Source organism: Alexandromys fortis, unplaced genomic scaffold (genome assembly GCF_014885135.2).
Source record: "Alexandromys fortis isolate MF-2015 unplaced genomic scaffold, M_Fortis_MF-2015_v1.1 scaffold_85, whole genome shotgun sequence".
In the NCBI taxonomy this organism is placed as follows: Eukaryota; Metazoa; Chordata; class Mammalia; order Rodentia; family Cricetidae; genus Alexandromys; species Alexandromys fortis.
In genome coordinates this window covers 3,369,391-3,389,393 of record NW_026067975.1, presented here as the reverse complement: position 1 = coordinate 3,389,393, position 20,003 = coordinate 3,369,391, and the positions used below count along the sequence as shown (strand labels likewise).

General features: G+C 44.7%; 1 protein-coding gene across 1 annotated transcript in view; it reads left to right on the top strand.

Moving 5' to 3' along the window:
* Positions 1 to 11,780, top strand: part of Slc9a9 (solute carrier family 9 member A9) — a 548,379-nt gene extending 536,599 nt beyond the window's left edge. Inside the window, exons 15-16 of the mRNA XM_050157298.1 lie at positions 7,624 to 7,729; positions 9,693 to 11,780. Of these exons, the coding sequence (XP_050013255.1) occupies positions 7,624 to 7,729; positions 9,693 to 9,920 (334 nt within the window). The 3' untranslated portion in view covers positions 9,921 to 11,780. The remainder of the gene's footprint in view (positions 1 to 7,623; positions 7,730 to 9,692) is intronic.
* Positions 11,781 to 20,003: the final 8,223 nt, after the last annotated feature.

Sequence of the window (20,003 nt, the reverse complement as noted above, 5' to 3'; positions counted from 1 at the left end):
GAATGTACTTATGGGCGATAAAAACTATAGTGCAAACTCCAGAACATTGTTCATAAAAAAATCAGGACGTCAGGTCTCTGTGGGAGGAGAGGGACACTTGGATGAGGATGCAACACGGGCAAGGGATTTTGCAGGTGAATGACCAAGTCGTGTTTCCAAGTGGGCATGGTTCTTGTTTTATGAAGATTTATTAACCTATGTGTTAGATTTATAAGGTTTGCCAATTCCCTCTTCCTCTCTATAATAAAAATCCTTTTAAAATATAATCAAGTGTGTTCACCTGGTAAAACACAAGGCCCTGAGTTCGATCCCCATCACTAGAGGGGGAAAAAAAAACAAATATAATAAAGGTCAGAGTCTAGAATGGGCAATCGTGTTGTAAACAGTTTTGAAGCAACATGGCAAATGTTTCCAGACAGGCATGTACACGTGGCGGTCAAAGAGCTGTGGAGCTGAAACCGTTCAGCAGGGCAGGTCTAAAGAAGGCTCCTGGGAGGAGGAGGCACACCTCTTGGGCTTTAGGGGACAGCCTTCTCCAGAAGGATATGTGAGGGACAGAACTCAGAGACTAGACTAGAGGGGTCTCAGCAGAAGACCGTGTGAGAGACAGAGCTCAGGGCCCAGACTAAAAGGGTTTCCGCTAACCTGGCACTGGCTTCCTCTAAGCAATCCAGGGCCCTTGAAGGTGTTTATTCAGGAATTTGTTTCTTCCTTTGTGGCCCTGCAGTCTAGGGCAGTTTCCTCTGAATGGAATGCACAATTGTTGACCAAAAGAGCATATGTGATTCTGTGAATGAATTAGTGTCTCCTGCCTTTCTATTGTTTTAAAGCCAGAACGTGACACATGATCTGAGGGCGAAAAAGGGATTTTGTCCTCTGCTTTTTCTTCAGAGTAGTTGCTGTGAAGACATGGCTCCAGCCAGCCAGTCTGCAAGCACACTGCACAGCTAGAATTCCTCTTTCAGCCAGGGAGCTGAGCGATGGAGGAGAACCCTTCCTTCCATCTGAACCCCACATGCCAACTCTGCGCAATGGCCCATTACATGCTTAACCATCAAGGCAAGACAGTGAGCATCAGATGATACAATCTAACAGATCCAGAGGGAAGAGGAAGAACACACTTTGTTAGGTTGCATTTCCCTAGAACCAAACAGAAAGGATGTGATTTGTATACTGGAATCAAAGAACAATTGGGGGTGTGCGAGTCTGGGTGTCCTCTGCTAGCCCTGCTCCTGCATGCTCTGCAAACAGAACTGCAGGGCTCAGACAGGCGAGAGCCAAAACATGTAGGACCCAGGAATTCTGCAGGAACCTAAGGGCTGAGAGTCAATTTGGCATCCAGTCCAGCACGCACTTACCCCTCTCACCCATCTGGCATTCATCCCTCACTATCTCTGCTGGCAAGCTGGCACTGGAAGCTTAAAGTACTCAGGAAATGCAGTTAATAGTGGGTTAAAAAGACTGGAACTCAGAAAGTTGTCTGCTCCCAGGCTTATTGATTTATAAAATGGGACTATAGCACCCGCCTCTACTATTGAGAAAACAAGATAAATGGGAATACTTAGAAATGAGTGGGCATAGTGTTCCTAAAGACCTGACCTCGAGACACACACTTTTCTTCTGTGTAAAACTGGGTCCTGGCAAGCATGTCATCCATTTACCAAGCCAGTACATTACAGGCTCATGTGAGTGCTCCCAGAAAGGACAGAATTTTCCTCCACACAAGCCAAGACCTGATGCTCTGATAATCCCAGACCAACATCAAGAATTCATTGTCTCAGGCCAAGTGTCTGTATCATCTCTCAGAAAAGATAAAACAACCATCAGAGGCCATTGCGTAGACGTGGGCTCAGGGACAAGTAGGCTGCTTCTTGTCCTCATCCTAAGCTTTGTAAATGTATGGATAAAAAAGCATCCTCATTGCCCTCCCCTGTAAGGTTTATAGGAGATGGCGGCAGTATGTATTCCAAAGAGACTCCACTGTGTTCCAGACTTGCCTGATCCTTGGTCGACTGCATTGCTTGTTAAAAAGAATAATAATAATAATAATAATAATAATAATAATAATAATAATAATAGTCCCTAAAAATAAATAAATACATCCCGAAATGGTGGCCCATACCTCATAATTATGAGGCTCATAGCCTCATAATCCTAGCACATGGGAGGCTGAGAAAGAATGTCTGTCATGAATTTGAAACTGACCTGGTTCACAGAGTGAGTTCCAGGCCAGCTGGTTAAATGACAAGACCCTTTCTGGAGCTCCAGCGCTTCTGAATCCGAATCTCCAGAGATCTCTGCACTCAGAATGTGTAACAAGGTTCTCTAGGTGAGTGGAGGTTCTGAGGCTAGTTTAAGGGGACGCAAGGGGCGCAGCTGGGAAGGAGTGTTCCACCCTCTCCCGCCACTGTCACCCAGCTTCAGTGTCCCCGTCTTTCCCTAGTTTGGTACATAAGAACAAAAACGTATGACAAGAAACAGGCTTTCAAGGATCTCAAATCAAGGATCTCAAGGGCTGGAGATATAGATGTCTTATTCCACTGTGACTTCTATAACAAAATACCATAGACTAGTTGGTTTCAAAACGCATAAATTTATGTTCTCACTGGTCTGGAAACTGAAGATTTAAGAGTAGATGGCAGCATGGCCAAGTTTTGGTAAAGCCTCTCCTACTGGTAGAGAGAGACTGCAAGTTTCTTCTGAGAACACTAATCACAGCGTGGGAAACCCACACTGATGAGCTCATGACATCCCACTTAGCCCTTAAAGCCTCTGTCTCTACTTAACATCACACTGAAGCAAGGACTTTTAACCAACACAGGATCCGAGAAAGAAAACAAATCTAGAGTCCATACAAAGGAGTAATGGGGCTTTAAAAGGGGGAAGATGAGCCGGGTCTTTGCTTGTCACCGATCTGTGAAAAGTCACTTAGACAAGGCGCAAACACCAGTGAACATCCAATAGTTGGAGCAACTTAAAATGAATAAAGCATGATGATCCCCAGTAACCCAAGCCTCAACACAAAACAGAGATGAGAGGCTTTCCTGCGGCTGGGTACGTCAGTTGTTAGTGCAAATGGATACAGAATTCTGCTCTAGTATCTCTGGCCAAAGGAGAAAGGCATTTGCTAATGGCCTTTCCTATTTCGCGTGCGTTCAATCTCAGCCTGGGTTCCAGCTTCCACTCATTCCTGAACCAAACCACTAGTGCCTTTGAAAATGAGAAAAGCCCCTGGTCTCCCCCAAGAGCTTAGCATTTTGTCTCAGCGTATTCTCGGTTTACAAGGGAAGCAAAACTAGCCATAGCCAAGTGCCCCTTGAGGACTCTGCCTCCCAACACACACACCAGAGCCCTAATGAGAAAAATATCACATTCTGCAAAATCTGCTGTTGAGGATTTTTTTTGTAGATCAAAAGATTTTTCTTGCTTTTTAATAATTCAGGTAACCTTGGAGATCCAGCTGCTTTTCCGATACTGCTTAGCAATGAAGAACCAGAAAGTTGCTGCTTCCCCCGACTCCACTCCATCATTTTAGTAGGCAGGTCCAGTTAGTCTGTCTCTAGGAGAGGGCAGAACGCTGTGAGGAAAGAGTCCACAGTCTCAGGCCAGGTCTGCTGGGTTCCCCTGAGCCTTTATCTGCCCTCACTTAGCTGGTGTCTTTATTATGTAGCAATCATTTATTGAGTGGTTAATACTATCCACAAATAAAAGGAATAGCCCTGCACCCAAGGGTGCTACAGCCTGGAGAAGAAGCCTTCCGTCTTCTCACGCATCGCTACTCTGCTTCTGTGGGTGCTCGTCTCTGTCCTGCACTAGTGGAGTGTGTGGTAACAAGCAAGTGGGCGGGAGGGAGGAGGCGGGGCATGAGGGTGGGCGAGAGAGTGAAGCACAAAGGCAATTTCTTATTTTGTGTCATCACCACTCTTCCTGGGATCCCCACTGTCTAATAATACAATCTCAAGGTGTCCATTTGACCTCTCTTAGCCTTCCATCCTCAGAAAAACCTCATGCATCAGCCTTCTCGTTCTTCTCGGGAACTCATGCAGAAGCTACTTCTATCCCTCACCCCACACCACCTTTGAATATCATCCTGTACCAGAGGCCGAGCATATCCTATACAGCCATCACTAGGCAAACAAAGGTGTTGGGGGAGTACACCCACATCTCTGTGGCAATGCATGGAGCTTCATATCTCCCATCATTCAAGAGGTCCTGCTTTCTGGGGTTCACACCACCACAGAATAGTCAGAGGGCATCACATGCTTGCCAGGAGTCATGCGCCAGCAGAGGCTCCCCACCACTTCCTCCCTCATCCCTTCCTGCTAGCCCCTACTCGGTAGTTTTCGAGCAACACAGCTGTCCAGGCACAAGATCTGCTTCAGAGCCAGTAAATCCCAATGCTGCACCAGTGCCAGAGTGGCAGCCGTGTTTACCCTCACTATTGACGCGCGCTAGTCCTTAGACAAGGACTAGAACATCAAAAACAAATTTTAAAAGGCAGACAATGTTCCAGGCCTGGTGAGCAAAGGCATAGAATCCCAGATACTTGAGAGACTGAGGCAGGAAAACCACCAGTTCAAGGCAAGCATAGGCAACTTATTGAGACACCCCCCCTCTTCCGCCATCTCAAAATAAAGGTAAAAAAGCAGACTAAGGGGTGTAGCTACCTCAATGGTAGGGTTTCTTCCCAACATGAATGAAACCTTAGGCTTAATCCTAAATACCATAAAAAGTAGCATCTGAATAGCAAGTGTAAGTATAAAACTCTTCTGTTTAATGTTACTTTAGTGAATATCTATAGTAAGTCTGAGACTTGGATGGGTTAATAACTGGATCATCAGTTGTACAGTATAGCTGATGTTCCTGTCCGTGTCTTCTTTGAATAATTGTAGACCCTGTCCAGAAGGAGCTAAATGCTTCTGTTTGGTTTAGGTTCTAATATCCCCCCCAAAAAAAAACCCTAGAATTTAGCCTTTAAGGGTTTGCTCTAGAAGTATTGTTCATAATTTAAAGAGGTACTTCATCAGGATTAAAAGAAAGTTTTTCAGGGTTCCCTGCCCTGTGGAAAGTCCAAGGTCCTCCCCCTTCCGTCCATGTCTGGGAAGGTGAATATCCAAACTGGTTAGGAGGGGGAGAGGAATGGCGGGGAGGGGGAAAGGAGTGTGGGGAGGGGGAGAAGGGTGGGAGGAGGGGGAGGGAAATGGGAGGCTGGGAGGAGGCGGAAACTTTTTTTTTCCTTTTCTCAATAAAAAAATAAAATAAAAGTAAAAAAAAAGAAAGTTTTTTAAAATAACTTTAAATTTGTGCTTTACTTAAATAATACTGTTTTGTTGATTTTGCTTCTCAGCATGTTGAGAAGCATGGTAGAGGTTCCCTGGGCCTCTCTCGCACTCTGAGAGCCTTGACCACAGTGGCACCCCTAGGACACTGTTGAGGTACCACCACTTAGGCCTCGAGAAACCAAGTTGGCTCGGTTTTCCTTGCTCTTCAGTTAGCCAGTAAAAAGTCTTCCCGCAGATTTTCAAGGGCCTGTGTGTGGTAAACCCTGACAGGACACCATGTCCTGCCCTGGCTCAGGAGGGGCTCCGCTCACCAGCACAAAGGGACTCCAAAGTTCACTTTTAGAGAACTCTGTGGATCACCTGCCATCCCTGACTCTGTCTTGATAAGTTCCCAAGGAGTTTGTGGTGGTTTAAATAGGATTGGCCCCCATCGACTCCTGTGTTTGAATGCTTGGCATTACAGGAGGTGTGACCTTGTTGGAGTAGGTATGTTCTTGTTGGAGGAACTGTGTTACTGGGGGCCAGCTTTGAAGTTTCAGAAGCTCAAACAAGGTCTAGTGTCTTAGTTCACTTTCTGTTGCCTGTGTAACAAGATGCAGAACTCTCAGCTCCTTCTCCAGCACCATGTCGGCCTGCATGCTACCATTCTTCCCACCATGACAATAATGAACTAAACCTCTCACTGTAAGCCTCCCCAATTGAATGCTTTCCTTTATAAGAGTTGCCATGGTCTTGGTGTCTCTTCACAGCAATAAAACACTAAATAAGACAGAGAGGTTTGGTGGTGGATTCAAAATTGCAAGAGGTGAGGGGCATGGAGGGATGGCTCAGCCATTAAAGGCTAGGCTCACAACCAAAGTTGCCAAAGGAAGACTTTAGGTTATATAAAATTATTATATCTCTAGGCCTTGATCCCTTCATCCAGAAAATGAAGGAAATAACACTCTAATGAAAATTAATAGGATATCATCAAGGGCTTTCAGATTTGTGTATGTGCTTACAAGATGTGACAGCAAAGGCAGTCTCTGAAGGATAATTTCTTCCCTGCCCCTAAGCTGGCCTTACCAGCCTCTCATCTTACAGGAAGCAAGCTTCGCGTTTACATGCGGCACTGCAGACTGGCTTGTACATCTTAGTCATTTCCCTCCCGGCACGCCTAGGCCGTGTTCCCAGGATTCCCAGCTTCATCGATGCTTTACTGTCAAGTGATCTGCAGTCAGAGAGGACCAGAGCTCCTCGCTCTGTTCCTATAGCAAGTAGGTAAAAGGAGGGGAAGAGGTGTTCTCCAGGTATGGGTGGTTCCTACAGTCATGCCCCCGATCGTCTCACTCCCGAGTCCTGTGGGTGGCTGCAGATCTTCACAAGCCAACCAGTGTCAACTGCTTTCCTTTTGCCCCTTTCTTTCTTAACATGGTTTTGCAGAAAGTTGATGAAGTAAAATACTCCCCAGCAGAGGAAGTAATATAAACTTAAAAGTTGTTTCTAATATAATGGTGGAATAATCCCACTACTTTCTTTCAGTTAATAACACAACAATAATAATAATGCCACATGCGGCTGCCTCTGGGGCTTTCGTTATTGATAGGTTGGAGGGAAACACAATGGCTTCAGATGAACAGGTTTTCCTCCTAACTGGTTAGAGCACTTTGGGATGAAGAGATGGGAAAGACAGGTGCTAGACAATAGAACAAACCTAGCAGCAGCTGATTTGCATAATTTTGTATAGAAGTGTGCTGATGTATAAAGTGACTGTATTGAATACTGAAAATGAAGAATCTTGGAGAACATTCCATGTTGACTACCCAGTTCTGAAATAGCTGAGCATTTTGTGGAAATACCTCTTGCTTCTTTGTGGAAATGACTGGTCTCTCTCTCTCTCTCTCTCTCTCTCTCTCTCTCTCTCTCTCCCCCCCCTTACTGTGTGTGTGTGTGTGTGTGCACGCGCGCACGTGCATGCACATGTGGGCTCACATTCAATTTTTAGGAAACACACTTTTTATGCTGTTGTTCTAGGTGGTTCTTCTGAATGCATTCTCTAAGCAGACTGGCCGTGGTGTGGTGGCTGGAGGGACCAAGGGGGATCTTTGCATCTCTCTCTAATGTGTGCAGCCCCTTCACCATTTCTGCACTCTGAAAGGCTGTCTGGAGAGCCACAACAGTGCATAGAGCAAAGATTAAAATCAGCAATTCTTGCAGGCCAAATCGCTTCCTAAATGAGGTAGCAGAAGATTTAAAGGTGAACATAACTGTCTGCTTGGGCAACAGGCAAAGGTTTCTGCTGCGAGAGAAATGAAACTCTAACTTCCTTTTGACAAGCTTTCCTTAACAGCCCCCACCCCAGATATCTGAAGCCCATCTTAACCCACTCGGGTCCTCCGCTGACCACCACGCTGCCTGCATGGTGTGGCCCCGTCTCCCGGCTGCTCACGAGTCCACAGGCCTATGGGGTGAGTGAACGGTCAGGTGGGGCAAGCCGGGTGAGTAACTGATGAGCTAGAGACCTCGGGGCTCTTCCTCTCTAGCTTGGGGAGGAAGGGGTTTTGACAATCACTGCACCAAGAAGTATTTCTCTTCTCTGCTCGGTTGTTGCTGATGGTGGCTTATCCTTCTTTTTTAAAAAGGCATTTTTTTTTATTTTTTGCCAATATCTTTAATCATAAAATGAACTTAGAAAATGTAAAAGTGATGCTTCTTCACAAACTACTGTGTTTTGAAGTTTTGAATATTAGGTCTGTGCTTTATAGCTCAGGGGAGTAGAATAAAAACCTACTGAGAAGCAATTAGAGTCATTCCCAGCAAATCCGAGTGTCAGGCAACTGAAGAAGAGCAGAGTCGGGGAGCTGGAAGTGGCCTAAGGAGCCGTCAGCCAGCGTTCCCTTACAGGAGGCTCTCTCCACAACCGCAGCAGCTGGGGGCTTCCCTGAGGAGCACTATAGAAGCAGTCCTCACACAACACGTCTGTTTTAAAATAGCTCTCAGATGCTCCCAGAGTAGGCTAACCCTGTCCTAAGGTGACCCAGCCAATCTTTGCTATGCCTTGACTTGCTGTCATGCTCCCGAGTCAATGGAAGATGAGTTGAGATGCCACTCCCTTTCGGGGGCCCTCTGGCTGAGGTGACCATTCCTGGTCAGATCTATTTATTTCTGATGTGATCCTGTCCTCTAGGGTCAATACCAGACATTCCTAGCCTTGTGACACTTGTCTCAAGAAATGTCCTGGAACCCCATTTAAAGTGAAATATGACATCTTAAGCAGCAAGACTTTGCTGGAAGGCAGGTGCCCTTCAAAATCAGCATGGGACTTTTTTTTTTGTTTTAATACAATCTTTTCTCGTTTTACATGCCTGTCCCAGTTCCCACCCACTCCCCTCCTCCTGCTCCCTTCACCCCCTCCCACATCCACTCCTCAGAGAGGGTAAGGCTTCCCATGGGAGTCTACGAAGTCTGGCACATCACTTTGAGGCAGGACCAAGGCCCTCCTCACCCCCCCCACCCCATATCTAGATTGAGCAAGGTTTCCCTCCAAAAAGAATGGGCTCCAAAAACCCAGTTCAAGCAGTAGGGATAAATCCTGGTCCCACAGACTGCCCAAGCCATACAACTCTCACCCATATTCAGAGGGCCTAGTCTGATCCAATACAGGTTCTGTCTGTCTGGAGTTCAGTGAGCTCAGGTCAGCTGTTTCCATGGGTACCCCAATCATGATCTTGACCCCTTTGCTCATATTATCATTCCTCCCTCTCTTCAGGGATGGAACTTTTGTAAGAACACAGGATTTGGCTGTCTTGATTCTAGCCGACCTTCCTGGGTGCTAGTAAAGAAAATCCACCAAATCCCATTCTTCTCCCCTCAGCCCAGGGAGATGGGTCACGGGCCTCTGCTGACCTTGGACTTGGAGACTCTTTGAGGCTGTGTAGGAAGCCAAGTTTTCATGTGGATACAAAGAATGCTGTGCCACGAACAAGCACAGATGGGCCATCGTAAAATTAATTCTAAGAAAAAGGGGGTCTCCAGCTCTGGAGAGAGGCCCCAGTCAGTAAAGTATGGGCTGTGCAAACATGAAGACCTGAGGGGGGGATCCCCAGCACCAGCCATGCGCCTGTAATCCCAGCACTAAAGAAATAGAGACGCCTAGAGAGCTCACTAGCCAGCTCGTCTAACCAGACTGGTGAGCCCAGGTTTAGCAAGAGAAGAGAAAGTTGCTTGAAAAGGGGGGGGCATGTGGAAAGTCATTAAAAACATCTGATGTCAACCCGTGCCTCCACCTGCATGTATGTATGTATATAAAACACACAAAATCTATTTGCTTACACAATGGGGATCCTGTTTTCTGCCTTCATCATGAAGTGACACCTCTCTCTCTCCCTCTCTCTCTCTCTCTCTCTCTCTCTCTCTCTCTCTCTCTCCCAGGAGCAACTGAAAGAGGATGATGTGGAATGTATCGTAAACCAAGATGAACTCGCCATGAATTACCAGGAGCCAGGCTCCTCCCCCAGCAGTCCTGCCGCGAAGCTAGCTCTAGACCAGAAGCCTTCACTCCAGACCCCAGGCAAGGAAAACATCTATGAGGGAGACCTGGGCCTGGGAGGCTATGAACTCAAACTTGAGCAGACTCAGGGTCAACCCAAGATGGACTAATTGGCATGATAAGAGCAGATGTGATCACAAGTAACGCAAGACCACTGAGGAATGCCAACAGCCTAAGAGGTGTCGCAGAGAGAGACAGAAAGAGTATTAAGAGCATAAATTGGACAGAATCAAAACCTTGTCACATGTATCCTCCCGTGCCTTCAGAAATGAGAATTCATTACCTTCCCTCTGTATTATGTAACCTCATTTAATTATCTGACGGCCATTTTTACTGCTGGATTGGGGGCCAGGAGAGTCAGGCCTTTGGGATGATCCAGATGTGCGGGGTGTCTGGGGGGGGGTGCCTCCTCCTGCTCCTCAGACAGCTCTCCAGGCCCTTCACATGGATTTTGGAATCTATTCCCTTAATTATGGAGCACTAATAGCATGAAGAAAGAGCCCCTGCGCAAAAGCGATAATTCTTATCTCTTAGGACATGATTCCACTTGTTCTAACCGACTCTAGGGCTATGTTCAGAGCCGAGAGTGTTCAGTGCTCACTCTCGATGGCCTCAGAGAATTTGCATGAGTTGGGGACCCTGTTGTCCTCGCTGGCACTCTGTCCATACAGTTCTTCCCCCGACTCCAAAGAGTTGCTTGCCTCCAGGTGTGTCTGTGTTATGCGCAGGGCCTCTTGCCAGCCTAAGGGGACTCTTTCCAGGGAAAGCTGGTTTCTTTCCCACATTCTGTGTTTTCTTCAGATGATAAGCCTCCCTCCCTTGTGTGCACCGGAGGAGCTTCTTGGCTCTTGAAGCAGGCTCCCTCTGCATACTGGCAGCATGACCCTTCCATATGGGGGAGACTGTGCAGGGGCCCTGACCTCTTCCGATTCCAATATTGGTGACTGGGCGACAACAAGAAGACAAAAATAATAGGGCTGGTGGCATTTAGGCCACACTGAGGCACCAAGGACAAGCACCAGTCCGGACCAACCCCTTGGTCGGTGTGGCTCAAATCTTCATTGGAGAGACCAACACAATAGCTTTTAATTCAGCTGCATGACCTGTGCCTTTGAAGCCAAAAGATACCTCAAGCCTAGCTTCTCTTGAAATGCAGGTGTTGCTGTTGAGCTCCGAAGAGCAGGCTTCAGACTTGGGAGCCCAAGACCTGATGGCCTTGCTTTTGAGGGACATGGAGGATGCTGTCTTTCTCAGGCCCAAAGCTTAAAGATAATGCATGCTTCGCTGAGCACCCCGCAGGCCTTAGACCTGTGCTATCAGGTATACTGTTCTGCATGTCCGTTTTCTTGCTCCCAAGTCGTAGAGACTGGGGGAAACTTTGATATTCAGCTAAGGAAAATCTTGTCATGTCAGGTAAATATGGCAAGGAGAGAAGTTTTCTAATTTGACATCATCTTAATAAAACTTTGTTATGGACTATGATCATGTTGGTTATCGATTCATTTCAAGGCATCTCCTCTGACCAGACTAAGTGAGCTCTCTACACTCTTGTCTGTAGAGAAATGGGGGCAGCAGGTACTAAATCCTAGCATAAGGGAGATGCATGGGCCCTCGGATCCATGAACAGCTAAAGGGACTGGAGCAACAAGTCACTAAGGGAATAAAGAAATCTTGGGAAGATGTTGCAAACAAGGGAAAATGAGTCAAGCCAAGTGGCACAGCATCCTTTCATCCCACCAGAAATGACCAGAATCTATGACGTTTTAAAAATAGAGAAGACACTAAAGGAGGAAGGAAAGAGGTCCAGAAGATGAGGATTCATCTTATTTCTGCCCCCGTCAAGTGGAAGCAAGAGCCGAAAATTTGGTATTTGTTTGTGTTAAGGGGGTGGGGGAGACGTCCAAAAATTCCAATGGTAATGGAAACAGGAAGTGGAAGGAAGAAGAATTTGGCCTACCAGATGGAATAAAGTAAGGTATGGAGGGGAGGGAGCAGTCTAAAGCCAACACCAACTCACGAAGAGTGAGTTAGAACAAAGCTAGTCTCTGCCTCCCCATGGTTTCTCGGTAAGAGACAAGCTCTCTTTCAACCTGCCATCATGAACTACTGCCGACAAGGGCAGTGGGGATAACCTCCACCAGGCTGGATCCAAGAGTAGAATCCCAATCATAGCCCATCCTATATGTGAGACAATGTTCTCATCTTGCGATGTGACTACCAGCCTTCCGACCTAGCAGAGGCTAGTGCCCAGTTAGCCATTCACAAAGGCAAGGCTCGCTATGCTACCGCTGTGAAGGATAATGAATTATGATCTTAAGCAATGCCCTGGGCTTTGATTAGCAGCCTCATAACTGTGAAATGCAAAGCTATTATTTTCTGCCAGTTTCTAATGAATAATAAAGGCACAAGTTCTTTATTCAAGCTACTAATATTTTCCTTCATTATTAGAGCTCGAACCAGAATTCTCATTAATTAGATGACTGGTTCTTCCTTGAACTTTTTAACATGGGTACATCACACACATGCGCATTCACACACACAGAGTTTGACTCACTATTGTGGCCCTGTCCAGAGCCTCTATGGTGCTTCCCATAATACATGGATATGTCTGAGCAGGCCTGAAACCCAGTATCAAATGTTATTATGATCTTTAAGCATCATGAACTTTCTCAAAACTTTTTAGAGATCAATCTAATGATATAAATCAAAACTGAAATTTTAAGTCCTCCCTGCACCACTACTGTCTGTCATGTGCGGAATGGATGTTTATAGTGGAAAGCAGGATAAAGGGACATTTTCAATGTAGCCACAGTTTGGAAGTGGTACAAAGATGCCCAACGGACTCCAAGTCCAACTCAGAATCCTAAAATGAGAGTAGCATTTAAACAGAAGGCAAGAAATATGCAGAACCGAGCCTCACATCCATGAACAGCTAAAGGGACTGTTTGGCCAAGGTGTGTTCCTGGCCACCATTGTCTCTGCTGGAGTCTCTCCAGCAAGACTGACCAACAAGCTACAAATCTGTCTTCAAGAGAGATTAGATTCCCCCTTTGATGGACAAATTCCTCCTCCAATTATCACCAGGGCTTCTGTTTGTTTTCTTTTTCTCACAGCAGGAGATTCCTGGGCAAATATTAATTTGTTGATATACATTGTCTTAATAGTATAAAAGCCCGAGAGAGGGACATAAGTGTCTCTTTAAAATGTATTCATTTCTGCCAGGCAGGCTGGTTACATCTCCCCACTCCTTCTGTTTGTTGCTTATTTTTGTTTTTGTTTTTGTTTTTGTTTTGTTTTGTTTTGTTTTGTTTTGTTTTGTTTTGTTTGAGACAGGGTCTTTTTACAGACCCAGTTGTCCTAGAACTACCTTCAAGCTGGGCTTGAAATCACAGAGATCTACCATTCTTTGTTTTAACAGCTCAGTGAAACTTACCTGCATCTAAAACAAGTATAAGCAGAATACAAGTGGGAACCAGGGTTAGCGCACGTTCAGTTCGTATCTGGTACGCAAGAACCATTTCTGCATAGCTTCTTGGCTTTAGTTACTTTTGGAAGGTCTGGCATAAGGAACTCCATCTTGTTTATTTGAGATAAAATTATGAAGTCTAGGCTGGTCTCAAACTTTATGGCATCTCCAGCTTCCCAAGTGCTGAGATTACCAGTAAGCATTACCATGATTTTGGTTCTGACAACTCCTCCTCCCTTGTCTATGAACACTCCTCTCTGAAGATAGCATTACTAACCAGCAGAGGGTTTGTTCTCTCTTATGTCTCATTGCCAAGATAAGATTTGTTGGTTGGTCTAATTTGAGCCTGCAGTGTGTGTGGGGGGGAGGGGGTTAGTGACAAGTACAAAGGAATCAGTGCCAGGAACCTTTTTTAGTTGAACAACTAAGAAGTCTAGAAGAAATGCTTCATGGGTCAAGCATTTCTAGAGTCCGCTCTTTTTATTCTGCAGGTAGTGTCCTGACATTTCAACAGTATTGTCCTGGTTCCTGTGTCAGAGACTGTCCTTCTGCAGAACGTTCATAAATGACAGTTTCATAAAGCTTAACACACAACTGTCAAGAGTAAATTCTGTTGAAGAACGCTAAAAGGTAATATTACAAAGCTTCATAAAATATAGAATAAGCCAGAGAGGACTGATTTCAAACCTGTATACAAATGCCCAATACCTATTCATTCTTAGAAGGCTTATATAGTATATAAGTATATATACTTAAGAAGATACATAGATATATAAGCATATATACATAGTATATATGCATGTATAGATAAAAGACTCCCCCAAAAGCATTATTACACTAAACTATATAAGTACCCCATATATATTATCTATATTAATTTAACTTCTATGTTTAAAACAAAATTTAGACTCTTTGGTTCAGTAGGATAAGCCTACAGGATGGACAATCAAATTTTAGACCCTGCACATAGAGGAAGAACAACTCCTCCCGTTACTACAAAAGGATTACATACAAGTAGACCTCATATGTCTGGTCACACAACAGAGCAAAGAGATACAGACCAGTGTTTCAAATAAGAAAATTGTTCAAATGTCAGGTTTTCCATTTGACTATACCAAAAACACTTTTTATTCTGGATATGTGAGAAATTACACATATTGAAAGCATTTATGAAAACAACTTGGTTGTCGTCCTAATACATCACAGTACATCCATTTCATGAAGCAGAATCGTATGTGTTGATGTAGTCTGAGTTCTGGGACACTGCGCTAGAGCAGCAAAGTGCAGAATGCAGGCTGGGCTACCGTGAGGAAGCCAAGTACTTGGCTGCTAGGAATGAGAAGGACCTTTGTCTCTTTTGAATTTTACAACGGCAGACATATTATTTATTCAAAATAAAATAATAGTTCAACTCTCGTGAAATAATCCAACGCAAAAGGCTAAGCTACACTAGGAAATGGACTGGAAAGCAGGAAACGCTGTCGTTTTCAACACTGTCTTTGTCTTTGGGAGACCTGAGGAATGTGAAGTGCAGCCCCCAGAGCACTGAGCACCTACGACCCCCTCAGCACTCACCAGTGCCACTCTGCGGAAGCTCTTTGACTATGAAACACCACTGAAACTCTCCCCCCTCTCAAATAATTAGCACATTTTTTTAAAAAAAAAAAAGTGGTTTCTTATCAGATAGCAAAATACAGGAAAAGGAGACTGTAAGTAGAACAATGTGCTGCTGACCCAGAAATAAGCAAGAGCAGGAAAATCAGTGCAAAGTCCAGAAACAGACCTGCGGGTATATTTAGAAGGCTAGTTTAGGAAACACAGCATTTCAATTTGGGTTGGGGATGAGTGGACTAATTGCTTTTCAATTTAGAAAACGAAAGAAAGAGAATATCCTCCGATGCATGGAAAACTCAGTCCCAAGGGATGGAAATGACTAAACATAAAAAGCAGAACAACAGGAAATTTAAAAGTAAATAATACTTCAAAACACGCAAGTGACCGAGCATGTCGTCTTCCTGAGACAGATACTAAAAACAAATACAAATATGTCTTTAAAATTAAAAGCTTCCTATGTTAAATAAAACCAAATTTGAAAATAAGAAACTAACTAGGAAAAATATATATGTGTGTGTGGTTTGGTGTGTGTGTGTGTGTGTGTGTGTGTGTGCGCGCGCGCGCGCACGCATGTGATCTGTATAGGTTAAGGATTATTTTCCAGGATATAAAATTTATTTATTTATTTATTTATTTATTTATTTATTTATTTATTCATTGGTTTTCTGAGACAGGGTTTCTCTGTGTAGCCCTGGTTGCCCTGGAACTCAATTTGTAGAACAACCAAGCTGGCCTTGAACTCACGAGATCCACCTGCCTCTGCCTCCCCCATGCTAGGGTTAAAGGTGTATGCCTCCACCACCAGGCACAAATAATTCTTACCAATACACAAGAAAAATGCTTAAAAGACGACCAAATTTAAAAGAAAAAAATGATGTCTAGGAAAGGATTAACTGTTATGCACCTTCTAGTCAGAATGTCTACTTTAAGGTAACTCTATAGAACACCAGTAATTGATGTTTATGCATCAGGAAATATATAAAACAATCTTTAGTGTGACATTGTTTGTTGCTTCAAAAATGTTGGGGAAATCCCAAGATACCCGTCAATAGCAGAAGGGTCACCTAAACTGTCCAGTTCTGTGGACCACTGTAGCAATCACATGCTTTGATTAGCCCATCTGCATGCACTCAAATGGAACTATTTCTAGACTATCATCAGTAGGGTTTAAATATGAAATATTCCCACAGAATCTTGCATTGATCATGTATCATAACCAGCTGGCGGTGCTCTTTTGAGAGGGAGAACAATGTTAGGAGGTGGGACTTGGCTAGCTAGCGGAAATAGTCGCTGAGGGTACATTGCTCGTTCTCTCTCTCTCTCTCTCTCTCTCTCTCTCTCTCTCTCTCTTTCTCTCTCTCTCCCTCCCTCTATCCATACTCTCCTTCCCTCCTCCCTGCCTGTGGCTAGGAACTGAACAAATTTGCTCTTCCATACAGTTGGCTCTCAATGCTTGGTCTCCTCAAGGTGCATCAACAGGGCTCACCCTTACTCTGAAATCACACAAGTCTTGAGCCAAAATAAATCCTTCCTCCTTCTAGACTGTTCTCAGATATTGAGCACAGTAATAGAGAAACCTGAATACCCCAGTCTTTTTTGTAAAAAGCTGTCTGGAATGACAGAAGACCAACAGGTATTAGGATTAAGAACTACATGGAGTGAGGTTTTGGGTTTGTGTTATTAATTTTTTATAATGGTACTATAATCATGATTTCTCTGTTAAATTAGTTTTAGAAGTTTAGGAAAATCTGAGTATAGTGATATAGACTTGAATTCTGTGCCAAGTAAGAGAAAGCCATAAAAAAGCATGCGGGGTTTGTCCTGAGAGAGGCCTGGCCTTCAAGATGGGGGAGGGGAGGGACTTGAATTCTGTGCCAAGTAAGAGAAAGCCATAAAAAAGCATGCGGGGTTTGTCCTGAGAGAGGCCTGGCCTTCAAGATGGGGGAGGGGAGGGCAGAGTAAGCCTTCAAAGCTTTCCTCTGAGGGAGGTCTTGAAAGATGAGAGGCTTTCCAGATCTCCTCATCCCTGTCCCATGAGGAGGAGGGGAAGTGGAGTCACTAGAATGCTGTGAAGGGGAGAGTGGGAGGGGGTAACTCCACATGGTTACCACATGGGTTGCTATGTGTTTGAAGGTGAGAAACGGAGGAACAAGAGACAGTTCTGGGGGTGTGGAACAAACTAAGGAGCACCACAAGCCTTTGTGAGCATAGAAATATGTAACACAAATAATAAAAACCCAGAGACAGATACTGGGGTTCAATCCGAAAACCAGAAAAGCAAAACAGTCAAGCCACTAAAGAAGTCTTCCCTCTACCAAGGCTGGGTAACTGCAGACTAAGCCTCTCTCTCCTCCCATTTTATATTCCCTCTAGTGGTGTATGACTCCCTAGTACTAGGATTAAAGGTAAGGCACGACCACCTGTATCTTTTTCTGCATTGATCTTGTGTCATCCAGGAAGGCCTTGAACTCACAGAGATCCCTCTGCCTCTGTCTCCCAAATCCTGGGATTAAAGGTGTGTGCCATCACTGCCTGACCTCTGATCATTAGGCAAGCATTATTTAATAAACATAAATAAAATATCACTAAAAAAATATCACTATAGAAATAGTTGAGGCAGGGAAGATAATCACATGGGCCAGGTGGAGATGGAGTGCCAAGGACAGAGACAGTGGACTGCCTAGTGTTCGTCTGTGTGGGTGTTATTTTGCTAGCTGAGAAGGAAGATTTATCAGGCACTTTTCTGTTGCTGTGACCAAGACTGTGACCAACTTATAGAAGAAAAAGGTTTATTTTGACTTCTGGTTCCAGAGGGAGAGTCCATATTGGTAGGTGAGGCATGTGGTACCTGGAGGAAAAAGTTGAGAGACCAGACCTTTAATCACAAACACAGGCAGAGACTGAATCAGAAGTATGGTGAGGCTATCAACTCTCAAAGTCATCCTCAGTGATGTACTTCCTCCCCCAAAGCTCCTCCTCAGACATTATGAGTGACATTTCTCATTTAAGTCAATACAGTGCCAGGAAGGTGGAGAACGAGGCAGGGTCTAGATAAAATTCAGACGTAAACTACACAGTCGTAAGTGCAGGAATGTGGAAGGACGGGGAATCTAGATACCAAAATGGCGCCCAGTCTAAGGCTTACATAATGACTGATGATTCTTTCCCCTGGGAAGGAGCTGAAAGAAAGAAACGGTTCACAAAAAAAGCCAGTTGATCTGGTTCTGAACAAGATGGAACTGAGGCTCGCATGCAGCACCTCTAGAGTTAAGGAGGTGTGCGTAAGTGGATTTAAAGTTTAGTAGGGTGCTGGGGTATGTCATAGTGGCATGGCACTCTTCCAGGACTTGCAGGGTTGTGGTTTTGATCCTCAGCGTTGCAATAGCAATAACAGTGATAAAATGTAGGTGAAAGTTCTAGGTTAGAGATGTGGGTTTTGAGGGATGAGATGTGCATTGTGGGTTCATGGAGGAAATGTTCAGGTACCATTGACTCTTGTATTTCTCTAAAACCTGTATAAAGATTCTAGTGCATTCTCTATGCAGCAAGACTCTAGACGCTCTGTGAGGAAAAGCTTGACTGTCTCCAAGAGAAACCTTAGTGGTTGAAGTGCACCATGGGAGCGCTACAGACAAGAAAGAAAAGGAAACAAGATGGAGAGCTGAGGCGTGCTAACCCACATAGCTGGACAGACTATGCACCTGCAAAGCACCCCCTGGAGCATCCCTGACTATGAATCCAAGGCCTGACATTTGCATGGAATGGAGAATTGGACACAGAACACTGTTGATTTCTGCCATCTCTTTATCTGTGTATCACACACCTGCTCTACCTTTCCCCAGCTGTGACTGGCCTGAGCATATTATCACTTCCCCAGTACCTACTGATCTGACAAATGCTTTGCTCTTGATAACTCTTAGAAACCACTAGAAGTAGTTCGCTTTCAGGTGGCCACTTCCCTGTCCTGTGTCAGTGGCAAGTCAGCTTTTTTAATCTGGTCATAATTTAGTCACTGAGGACCCGGATCGCCTTTCCCTTCTCCCAAGACATCACACTGGTCTATTACATTGATGACATTTGGACCTAGTGAGCAAGGGGTAGCTATTATTTAGAACGTAATGGTAAGACATTTGCCTGTCAGAGCTTGGAAATAAACCTGACAAAAAATGCCAGAGCTTTGGACCTTGGGGAAATTGTCCAGTCTGATAGTGTGAGGCTTCTCGAGCAATCCTCCTGGAGATGGAGGTGAGTTGTTGCATACGGCCCCTTCTGAGACTACAAATGGCACAATATACAGTGACTGTAGCCTGGTAAGAGGGTGTGTTCTTCATCTGCTGATCCAGCTCATTTACCACAGTAGAGTTATAAACCCCTCCAAAGATATGGCACCCATGAATGTGGCTTTACCTGATAATAGGATCTGTGCAGATGTAATCAAGTTAAGATGGGATCATAGGGGATTAGAGCGAGCCCTGATTTTAACAACCAATGTCTTTATATGGAAATGGAGACACACAGGCTGATAGCTTGCTACAACCACCAGAAGCGAGGAGACACATAGGGGCATTTTGCCTTCAATGCTTACAGGCTGAGACTGTAAGACCTTGAGTGCAGACTCCTGGCCTCTGGACGAGAATAAATGTCTAAGTTTTTAAGCAATCCGTGTGTGGCGATCTGTTACAAGAGGCCTAGGAAAGTCATGTAGGGATGACCCGAAGAGTTGTGAGTTTGAGAGGATCTCTGAACAAGAGAAGGCTTTTGTTGAAATAGGGACGGCGGGGCTGCGTCCCCGGCACCCAGCCGCCCGCATGGCTAGTTTATACCCAGAAATAATTACACGGAAACTGTATTCTTTCAAACACTGCCTGGCCCGGCTAGGTCCAATTTCTTATTGGCTAGCTCTTACATATTGTTCTAACCCATTTCTAATATTCTGTGTAGCCCATGAGCTGGCTTACCAGAGAGGATCTTAACCTGCGTCTGTCTGGAGTGGGAGCATCATGGCGACTCTTCCTCTAACCTTCTTTCTCCCAGAATTCTCTTCTGTATACTCCGCCTACCTAATTTTCTATCCAATAAAATGGGCCAAGGCAGTTTCTTTATTAGTAAGAAA